Raw genomic sequence first — 10,605 nt, 5'->3', positions numbered from 1 at the left:
AGATGGTGACAGAAACACCCCCCTCTGCACCGGGCCCCACCAAACCTGCCCAGTGCTGCCGCTGCCTCTTGCTGCCCGCCGGCCCTGCACTGCCTGGGGGGCACAGCCAGCGCATCTGCCCCTCAGCAGGGCTGCCTTTCTCTGGGGGCTCCTGTGTCACCCCCTTTTGAGGGGCTCCTGCGTCACCCTGCTCTCTGGGTCTCCCCAGCACCGGGGATGGAGAAGCCAAAGGGCTCCTGCGGGAGCTGGGGTTCTGGCTGCTGCAGCCCATCCCAGGGGGAGACCCCCGCCGGGCAGCGGGTGGGGGGCACGGGGGCTGCTCTGTGCCCCTCTCCTTGGGAAGGAGCCCAGCGGGGCCACACACCGCCCACCACCGCGAGCGGGCACGACCAGCTGCTTCAAGTGCCACCAGCGCATGAAGGAGCAGCCCCGGCTCCCAGAGGGTCCCATCCACACCGCCACCCCCTCCCCGCCCCCCCGCTCCCCTCCCGCCCCCGGGGGTGGGGCTGTTAACTCTGGAACCTAACGACGGCGCGGCGGCGGGGAGCTCAGGGACCCGGGGGAGCCGCGCCGCCGCCGCCGCCTCCCTCCCGGTGGCGCCCGCCCTTATAAGCGGCGGCGGCGGCGGAGCGCGGTGCGGCGGCCCGCGGCGCTGCCTCCCGGCACGGCCCGGCCCGGCCCGGCATGGGCTCCGCGCACTCCGTGCCCGCCGAGATGCGGGAGCTGGCGGACAGGACCGGCTGTGAGTATCGCCTGCCCCTCCCCCGCTCTGAGCGGCCTGGGGGGCACCTTGGCCGGGCCCTGCCCGCTGCGCACCCCCCCGCCCCGGGGGGGGGGGACCGGCTGGCCTGGTCTGCAGGGGACGTCACCGCGGGGAGGGGGTGCAGGCGTGTCACTCGGGGGATGGAGGGGGCTGTGGGGGCATGGCACTGGGGGATGGTGTGGGGAAAGGAGCGGGGTGCAGGCGTGGCGCCAGGGGCAGGGGGGATGCAGCTGTGTCACCCACAGGGATGCACCCACGCACCCCCGTGCTGCACTGCACGCCAGGGCGTCGAGCGTGCACACGTGTGAGCCCCAGCAGCACTTTGCCCACCCACGCTGCTCGTGCAAGGAATTGTCCCCACAGGGCTGTTTTGCCCAGGAGCCAGCGCTGCCATCCAGTGATGCTCTTGGGGCTGGGATGGTGCACAGCAGCCGGTGGTGCAGGGGGAAGGGACCAGTGGGCTGGGGTCTGCAGCGGGGCTGTGGCCTAGGGCTCCACGCAGGGCTCGGTGCATGTTTTGTGACCCCCTGGGAAGTGTCATCACTCCAGGATGCCCCGGGATATGGCCAGCTCTGGGCACAGAGGTCGGGATGCTCCTGCCTGGTTCCTCCAGCCCCTGCCATACTGGGAGCAGGCTGGGATGGGGGCAGGCTGGAGGGCAGCAGCTCTGCCCGCGGCCAAAGGATGCGCTGGGGCTGAGAGGGTCCAGCAGTTCTTCCCAGCCCTGCCACTGACCCCATGGTCACCTCTCCCTTCCTCCTCTCACTCCTCCTCCCCCAGTAAGGGCTGAGCACCCCACTGGGCACCCCACGATCTCAGCCCTCCCCATGGGCAGGTGCCTGGGGAGTCCCTGGGATGTGAGGGTGGTGAGGAGGTTTTGGGCACCACCTTGGCCTGGGGATGCTGTCAGGCAAGTGCAGCCAGGCTGGCTGCAGCAGGCAGCTCCCACGCAGGCAGCGCTGCCTGTCGGCCTTTCCCGAGCACCTGCCCGTGGGAGGCACCTGCCTGACGCCTGAGTGCCCCCATGAATCAGTCCCTGAGAAGGGTTTACAAAGGCAACACCTAAAAAAGTTTCATCGAAACCAGAGGTCAGCAGGAGGGAGGAGTGCGGTGACCCCGTGCCACCACCAAGGCACATGTAGCGTGCTGCTGGCGGGCTTCACTGGGCTCCCGCCGCGCTGCGGCTGCTGCTAGAAAAACCTAGGCAATGCAAGGGGGTTTTTACAGGCTTGCTGCTGCAGTACAACCCCACGAGGGCATCTTGGTCACCCTTAGTCCTGTGGGAGGAGCAGGGACAGGGCAGGCCTCCCTGCAGGTCCCCAGGATGTGCCCATGGTGTATTCCCTTGCCTTCTTGCCGACTGCAGCCCAGAAGCTGCAGGAGCACCGGCAGCTGCCTGCTCAGGGCCGTCGGGGCTGGTCCCCGTCCCTGCTGCCGCGTGCTTGGTCACAAAGCTGCAGCAGAGGCGTCTGTCTGGTGCCAAAGGGGCTCTTCCCAGGACGATGAGACCTTTTCCTGCACCAAGGCTGGTCCTGCAAGGCAAAACACCACACAGGGAGGGCAGCGTGGGGCTGAGTCCCTCCGGCGCATCTCTTCCCCAAGGGACGCCCTCTGCCATAGGCTGGAAAACGGCAAACCCAGTGCCCTTCGGTTTAAACACCATTTTTTTCCCCTGTAGCGTAGGTTGCTGTGCTTGGACATGGGCCTGCAGCATCAGAGCGCTGAGGATGTTTCTCAGCGCCACGAGCTTGTGCTAGTCCTCCTTGCAGGAAAGCCTTTGCCCTTTGTGCAGGTGCAGCTTTTTCTCTGGAAAGCAGTTGAGCGCTGCCGCTCTTCGCAGGGCAGTGCGGTCCTCGGAGACCTGCCAGCACTGCAGCCCCGTGCTGCAGCTCAGAGCTGGGGGAGGAAGACCTGGGTTTGGGGAAAGAGGGAGGAAGAGCCCTCTTTTTTTTGCCTTGTGGCTGTGGGCTGGATGTGGAGCTGGGCTGGATGTGGAGCTGGGCTGGATGTGGAGCTGGGCTGGACTGATCATGAGCATCCAGCCAGTGACCCCTGTGTTTCATCATGTCAGTGTCCTGGACATTTTTCTGAAAGATCAAAGACTTTGGTGTGCATTCAAGTCCCAGATGCTGAAGGCTTAGTGGCCCAGCTGCTCCCATGGTGATGGTGATGTTGTCAAGGGAGAAAGTGAAAGGTCACTTCTTCATGGCCAAAACTGGAAAATCTGGACTTCGCATCCAGAGAAAATTTCCTTGTGTGTGTGGACAGCGGCAGAGCACCAGCCAGAGAGGGATTAGGGAAAATAAACATCATTTGGGTGAATCAGTGGTGCCCATGCAGCCAGGCATCACCGCCTGCACGCCAGCGGGTTCAGAGGGGGACCCCCCCGAAGCCCATCCAGGGGCTTAAATGGCCTCATCCTGCAAAGGGGCTGGCAGCTGCCAGCGCAGGCAGAGAGCCGGGGCAGGCACAGAGCCCCAGCAACAAGCACAGATGGGTTTTCCAGTCCATTAATAGAGGTCTGTAAATGCTCAGCCTTACTGATCAATACAGTTTCTATTTCAAGGCTGCGAAACAACAGTCAGAAGCAGAGCAAAGGACATTATTTAAACATAATAAAAGAGAGAGAGGGAGCCAGGCAGCGAGCACACCAGCTCAGCATTGACCTGTTGTCTTTCAGCTGCCACAATTAACCATTTGCAACCCTTCAATTATAGTTTAACATGCTTTTATCTTTCTCCACACCGCTGGGAAAGGCTCATGACCAACTGCTGGTGCAGCCCTGCCTCATGCCCAGCTCTGGCCAGGGCCGCAGCGAGCGCGTGGGTCAAGCTGGCGCCCAGACAGACTCCACCAGCTCATGCAAACAGAGCTGCAAGGCACTTCCCTGGCTCCTGGGAATGGCTACTGTCAATATTTGTACGAGAGAGTCCTGCTCTGCATGTCTTCGGAGGGTTGTAGAGCATGGTTACAGCCTGTAGAGAATAGCTGGGAAAAAAAAATAACCTGTGTCAGGGGATTAAGGAGGTGAAAAGATGCTGCTGAGCCTCATGTTGTAACCTCAGCGCTTGTGGGTTTCAAAGCAAGGCTGCCGGCCTGCCTGCTTCCAGCCCCTGCCCCAGGCCGATGCTCCAGCAGCACCCACCTTGGTAGCTCGTGGCTCCCCGGTGCCCCAGCTCCCCCCAGGAAGCAGCAGCCAGGCTTTGCTTCTTGGGTGCCACTGGCATCTCCGTGTTCAGCCTTTCCTCCACCCTGCCAAAGCACAGGTAGCTGCTGTCAGCTTTGAGTTTTCTGGTTTTTTCATGTTTCCGGTCACCCGGAGCACACGAACCTCCCCATGTCCCAGGCTGAGATGTGCTCCCTGGGCATGGCTCCTGCCTGTGGTGGCAACAAACCCCGAATTAAATGGTCAGGCCTGTTTGAAGGTTCTGCTGCCAAGGATCCTGAACTGGGGAGGGTGGGATCCTGCGGTGCCATGCCCTGCCATGCAGTCTGGGCCAGGGGAGTTTCTGCAGACCAGGACTAGTGATAAACCAGCCTTTGGCATCGCCCTGTCACCCTCCAGCAGTGAGCAAGGGGCAGAGCACGTGGGGACCAGCGCAGCAAGGTGGTCCTTGCAGAGCTGCATAAAGCCAGCAAAGGGAAAAGGGGACGGGTACAACTGTGCCAAGGCGTGCCCAAGACACTGCTCCACTGCCTGGGGTGAGGTGGGAGCCGGCAGCCTTTTGGCTGTTGCCAGATGGGGTGGGCTTTGGTGGTGTCCCCAGGGAACAAGCTCTGCAGCAGGTTTGGGTGCCCACCAGTCTCCTCATGTTACTGGGCAGGACCTGAGGTCTGCAGATGGGTGTCCCAGGGGTGTCCCAAGGGCTGCCCAGTGTCCAGGGAGCTCACCTGCCCCCGTCACCTTTCTCTTTTCCCCCAACAGTCACCTCTGAACAGATCGAGCACCTGCACCGGCGATTCAAGCAGCTGAGCCAGGACCAGCTAACAATCCGGTACGGCGCTTCCATCTCCACCGCCGAGGCGATACCTGCCCTGCTGGGAGCTGCCCACAGCATCACCTGCAGCACCTGCCTTCCCTGGGCTGCTGGGGGGTGCCCCGCCAGGACACCCAGCTCCCTGGGCTGCGAGGACAAGCGTGTCCTTCCCAGCCATCCCACAGCCATGCCGCACTGACTTTCTGCCATGTGGCATTGCAAATAATATGGGGAAAAACAAGCGGTGACGCAGTGGCATGAGAGCAAGGTTGCTCCCACCGAACATCCCACTTTCCCCAGCTTTAAAATCAGTTCTGGGGAGGGCAGTGAAAAGTCCCTATTGCAGCAGCTATGGTGGGATTTGCAGTTGTCCTTTTCCCCCTCCTCGGCACCTGTGCAGGCACCAAAGCTGTGACTCTGCTTCCTCGGGAAAGCTCTGGCACGTCCCACCAGCTTCACCAGCCATGCGAGGAGCCAGCACGGGCCAGGGAGCCCAGCTGCCCTCGGCTTCCCCCCCCGCCAGAGATTATTTCTTGGCTCATTTGCTTTATAAAAAGTTGATAGCGAACGATGAGCACAGGCTCAACCTGGTGTCTGTGCACACAACACGGGGTGGCAGCAGGATGCAGAGGGACGGTGCAGGGCAGAGGAAGCCGATGGCGGGGGGGACAGCAGAAGCTACTTCTGTCACCTTGTCAAGTCCCATTTGGGACCTGATTCCTGGGAAAACTCTCTGAAAACCAGGTAGCTGATTGCAGGCTGAGCCACGAAAGAGCTCCAGCATCGGCCTCGAGCTGTTGTGTCCCAGTGCTTCCCAAAGACCCATTTTAGTGGGGACAGAAATCCCCCCTAGCTGCACCAAGCAGAGGCCAATGTGGCAGCACAGCTGCCTTTCAGTCTGAATTGAGGCAAAGAGGGGTTTTCATGCAAAACCTTGTCTTTCTTCTCATGATCGCTTTGGAAGAATGAGGTTGGAGCTTCTGCTCCAGCCCTTCAGTGACTGTCACAGCATCTCCCTCCTCTGCGGCTCCCTCACGCTTTGGGCTGTCTCTGTTTCCTTTGCAGCAAGGAGAATTTTGACAGCATCCCCGATCTGGAGTTCAATCCCATTAGGGGGAAAATTGTCCATGCCTTTTTCGACAAGCGGTAAGAACATCCCCAGCATCGTGGGGAGGGTCAGGGTGATGGGTTTATCCTCTGAAAGCAGAACGTGGCTGGACAAAGAGCTTCTCCCTAAAGGCTGGGATGGAGCCAGGGTGAAAACTAGGTATTTAAGCTGAGTCTCAGGGAAAACCCAGTCCTAAAGCTTCGCTCTGGCAGGCGGCCAGGGTGGGGGGGGTGGGGGTCCTGGCTGCCTGTCACTGGTGGCTCCACTCTTGGCAGGAACTTGCGGCAGGAGTCGGATGGGCTGGCGGACGAGATAAACTTCGAAGACTTCCTGACCATCATGTCCTACTTCAGACCCATCGAGATGAACATGGATGAGGAGCAGCTCGATCGATTCCGGAAAGAGAAACTCAAATGTGAGGCTTTCCCAAAGCCCAGGGCTGGGGGTTGGGTGGAAGGGGCTCCCCTCACCCTGCCATACTCCTCTCATCCCTCCCAGTCCTCTTCCATATGTACGACTCGGACCATGACGGGAAGATCACGCTGCAGGAGTACAGAAATGTAACGTATGGTCCCTCCCGCCCCAACAACACTGAATTCCTGGCCTGGGCTTTGACCCGCTGCCTTGTAGGTGGTGGAGGAGCTGCTGTCAGGAAACCCCCACCTGGAGAAGGAGTCGGCACGGTCCATCGCCGACGGGGCCATGATGGAGGCAGCCAGCATCTGTGTGGGACAAATGGTGGGAGCCGGTTCCTTGCTCTGCCGTGGCACAGAGGCACCGTGATGGTATCAAAAATGGGGCCGGAAGGTGTCCGTCCTGTCTGGGGCATCTCCGCTGTCCCTGGGCTGCTTTGGCTGAACAAGATTATTTTTTTTTTTGCAGGCAGCAGCTTTCAGGGGTTTTGTTTTCCATTAAAAGAGCCCAGGGAGGATAAGCAAACAGCACCCCATAAAGCACCATCCTCAGTGCTTAGGGCTTTAGTGTTTATAAAAAGGGCAGCTCCTTGCAGCCGTGGTGGTTCTGGGAACCAATTTTGGGCTGGCCATGGGTCACAGCATGGGGCCAGTGCTGTGCCTGTGGGAGACATGTCCCACAGCCACTGGGGATGCACCCAGTGCCCCGAGGCCCCCACCCCATCAGCACAGGCCAGCTGTAATGTTTTCTTTCTCACTGCACACAGGGGCCGGACCAGGTGTACGAGGGCATCACCTTCGAAGACTTCCTTAAGGTTGGTGGCATCTGCGCTTGTCTCTCCAGGGGGAGGGTGCCAGGCTGTCACAGGGACCTGGGTGTTTGGCCCCCGGCCCCGCTCACCCCCTTCGCCTTGCAGATGTGGCAGGGGATTGACATCGAAACTAAGATGCATGTCCGCTTCCTCAACATGGAGACCATCGCGCACTGCTACTGACCTCAGCTCCCTCCTGACATGCCGAGGAGGAAGAGGAGGAGGAAGAGGGAGGACTCTGCAGCAGCTCCATGTTCCTGGCACCAAGCGCTTTGTACCCGCCTGCGTGCCTGTCCCGCAGTGGGGCTGCCTTCTACTCTCTAGAAACATAAGAGGCTTTTATCTGTAATAAAATATTTCTCTTTTTACTCCTTGCTGAGAAATACTCTGTCCATCCATCGCCCGGGGCCTGGTGGGGTGTCCTCCTGTGCAGAAAGCCTCCACAAATTCTGGTGTCCCTGTAAATCTGAATTTTTAGCCTCTGCCATGCGCTGCTCTGAGGAAGGAGCTGCCCAGCTCATGCTGTGAGACCCCGATCCCCATGCCATGGGGAGTGTGTGCAGGCAGGAATGGGGATGCTGGGGGGCAGGAGATGAAGGCAGCATCCTCAGCACCTGGAAGAAAAATCACATCCTGCTCTGCATCCCACAAGATGCTGAAGCCAGAGAAAGTGGCAGCAGCACAAGGAATAACCCCAGTTTATACCAAAACCAGCCTCCTTGGCCGCACCTGCTGGCCGGAGCCAGGCAGGAGGGGCCGTGTGGGACCATGCTGGGACCCAGGCTTTGCAATCGGCATCCCCCATCGAGGCTGGGCCGCAGGCAGCAGGGATGCAGGGACATGGAGACGTGGGCTCCTGGCAGCCGGGCAGCTCCTGCCCCCACATGTTCCCGCTAGAACACGGCACCGGAGATAAGGGTTTGTTTACTGGTATTAATAACTGGATGGCTCGAGGCGGATTTCTGTCTCTAAGGCAGCCTGAGCTGGGAAGGGAGGGGGAGAAAAAAGGGCAATGGTTATTTTTAGAAAAGCTGGAAAGATTTGTTTGTTTTTTCAAAAATAGCTTCCCCTGGTGACATGTATGCTCGATGGAAAAAAAGCCCCCGCTGCAGCAAGCAGACAGCAGTGCATGAGTAAAGGTGCAGGGAGCAACGGATGTGCAGCCACACACAGCCCCGGCACCAGCCCCCTCTGTCCCCATGGGCAGCGAGTGCCTAGCATCCCCCTGGCTCAGTGAATGAACAGTTTCTCCTTCTGCTCCGCATTAGTGAGGGCTTCTGCACTGCCCAGGCATTCCCCCACTGAGGGCACAGCTATGGACTTGCCCTTGCAAGGTTTTGCAGCTTTGCCCCTCTAAACCCCCCCGCACTCCATTCACAGCTGCTGGAGCACAGCCCCGGCACCGGAGCAGCTCTTCAGAGCCCGCAGCAGGAGAGCAGCAACCCAGTGAAGGACAGCCCTTCCCTGCAATGCAGTCCTGTCCTGGAGAGACCTGTGCTGCTCGGCAGCACCGAGGAGAGGACAGGCTGGAGCTGACCCGGCTTTGCAGGGAGCCACAGGGATGGAGACAACCGTGCCTCGCAGCTACGGGCTTGGGGGTGCCAGCATGTCCAGGCTGGGTGTGCCACAAAGCCTGTGGTGTTGGCTGAGCTGTTGTGGTGCTGGCACGTGGTGCTCGACCTGGGTTGGGTGGCAACAGCCAGGGCCAGTGCCGGTGCTGGGGGCAAGGCTGAGTGCCAGGCTGGCGGCGATGGAGCCCCCAGCTCTTCCCAGTGCAGCCTTTTAGGCCCCGAGGGTCTCCCGGTGCTGCCCAGCGGCAGCCACAGCCTCATCTGTGCGTGCAGGGCTCTGGGGCTTCAGCCCTGCTCTCCTCCCGCTCCCCTGGACACCTCCATCTCCCGGGCTCAGGCCCAGCCGCACGGCATCAGCGCCGTCGGAGCGGAGGGTCAGTGCCTGACCTCCCAGCTGAGACTGAGCCTCCTCCTCCTCCTCCCTCTGCCAAGCCCTCGGTGCTCCCTGCCCTCCCCACCCACACAAGAGCACAACATCCAGCTTCTCCTGAAAGCCACAGCTTTCGGGAAGATCCAGGCTCCTTCCTCCCTCTTCTCACAGGAATTACCGTACAGATGCTACAGATACATCCCGCTCCACAGACCAGCTGTGGGCTCCATCCTGCGCTTCACCCTGATCCTAGCAGCAGCCGTCTGCATCGGAAAGGCCCTTTGCCACCCTGGTGGGACTGCCCTTGCAAAGCCCTTGCTGCTGCTGCTGCTGCTGCTGCTGGGGCTGACATGAGACCGTGTTCCCACTCCCTCTCCACACTGTGGTTTATCATGGAGGAGACATCAGTGCTTCTTGCAGCCGGCAAGGGCTGGGTACCCCATGCAATGCAGGGAAATAGAGGGCAGGAGGACCGAAGAGTATCAATTAGAGGGAAATTATTATCACCTGAGCTAATTAGCCATCCCCCTACATATTTTGCTAGGTGGCAAGGAGAGCATAGGAATGGCAGGGATGTGGAGGCAGGACCCAAAACAAATTGGCTGCAGCAGGGTTTTTTGGCCTTTGCTTGTGTTTGTCTTCTCTGTGGGAAAAGGGATGAAGATGAGAGTAGGAGGGAGGGCTGCACGGAGTGGATGAAAGGGTGAGTGGAACGGGAGGGACTGGGGAAAATAAGCTCACTCCTCGTCCCAGCAAAGGGCTGGTGATAAAGGCCAGGAGCCCCAAGGCTGCATGCAGCCCTGCCCACAGTAACACTTCCTCCAGGTGGGCAGGAGCATCCCCCTGATGGCCAGCAGAGAGCCAGGGCATCGTAATGCTGTGTTGATTTTATGCACAGCAAAACCCAGTGAGATGTAGGATAATAATTCTGTAAAGCACAGGAAAAACTGGCAGAGAGTTAGGAAATCTGGCAAGGGCAATGCTTCTGCTGCAGACCACGGCAAAATCCTGCAAAGCCCAGAGCGTTTGATAAGGATAATAGTTCTGTTACGGGGCACAGCAAGAGCTGCCAAGATGCTGAGGCCTGTGATGTGGCACCAAGCTCTGCTGCAGACCGCAGCGGTGGTCAGCAGAGAGTAATTGGAAAATTGAAGCTGTTTGCTGCGTGTCAGAAAACTCGGGGAAGGCTGATACAGGCTGAGCAGTGTCTGGGAGAGAGAAGCGAGCTGTGGCTCTGCGGGAGCAGGACCAAGTAGCCCCTGTCACTGCAGGGCAGGTGCCCCCAGCAGGTCTTGGTCTGGCACAGAGGGAAGGGGTAGTTTGTCCCATCTCACCGCCCCCACCCATCTCTCAGCCACAGCGGAGTTAAGGAAAGGCAGGAGAGAGGGAAACCTGCCCGGGAAGGGTGGGAGGTGCAGGAGGGCAGCACAGGAGCACCCAGTGATGGAGCTGGGGCAGCTGGTTGCGGTGGGTATTTGTAAGCTAAATTCTGAGGCGCTCACCCTTCCTTCGAGTGGCACCCCCCGATGCAGAGGTGACACAGGAGCTGACACAGGAACTGCCCCACCAGGGAAGCCAGCAGCTGCCTTCC

General features: G+C 59.9%; 1 protein-coding gene across 2 annotated transcripts; it reads left to right on the top strand.

The window, feature by feature from the left end:
- Positions 1 to 221: 221 nt before the first annotated feature.
- On the top strand, positions 222 to 7,441 carry TESC (tescalcin). 2 transcript variants are annotated; one of them, XR_013924022.1, is made up of 8 exons: positions 222 to 742; positions 4,689 to 4,758; positions 5,806 to 5,886; positions 6,124 to 6,263; positions 6,347 to 6,408; positions 6,479 to 6,633; positions 7,029 to 7,076; positions 7,179 to 7,269. XR_013924022.1 is itself a non-coding variant. In XM_080366595.1 (8 exons), exons 1-8 carry the CDS (start codon positions 685 to 687, stop codon positions 7,254 to 7,256), a joined length of 645 nt encoding a protein of 214 aa, XP_080222721.1. In that variant the 5' UTR covers positions 231 to 684; the 3' UTR covers positions 7,257 to 7,441. The 2 variants fall into 2 exon arrangements, 1 of the variants encoding a protein (XP_080222721.1); XM_080366595.1 differs by having other exon boundaries at positions 231 to 742; positions 6,479 to 6,586; positions 7,179 to 7,441.
- The last annotated feature ends 3,164 nt before the right edge of the window (positions 7,442 to 10,605 follow it).

Source organism: Falco punctatus (assembly GCF_963210335.1).
Source record: "Falco punctatus genome assembly, chromosome: 1".
In the NCBI taxonomy this organism is placed as follows: domain Eukaryota; kingdom Metazoa; phylum Chordata; class Aves; order Falconiformes; family Falconidae; genus Falco; species Falco punctatus.
The sequence above is the reverse complement of the archived record's forward strand: the minus strand, read 5'-3'. Positions and strand labels throughout refer to the sequence as shown.

Bases quoted from the DNA above. Each gene is read 5' to 3' on its own strand.
- TESC (XM_080366595.1), top strand. From the start codon at position 685: ATGGGCTCCGCGCACTCCGTGCCCGCCGAGATGCGGGAGCTGGCGGAC. The intron at 5,887-6,123 runs GTAAGAACATCC...CACTCTTGGCAG, and splicing joins CATGCCTTTTTCGACAAGCG to GAACTTGCGGCAGGAGTCGG. The intron at 7,077-7,178 runs GTTGGTGGCATC...TTCGCCTTGCAG, and splicing joins CCTTCGAAGACTTCCTTAAG to ATGTGGCAGGGGATTGACAT.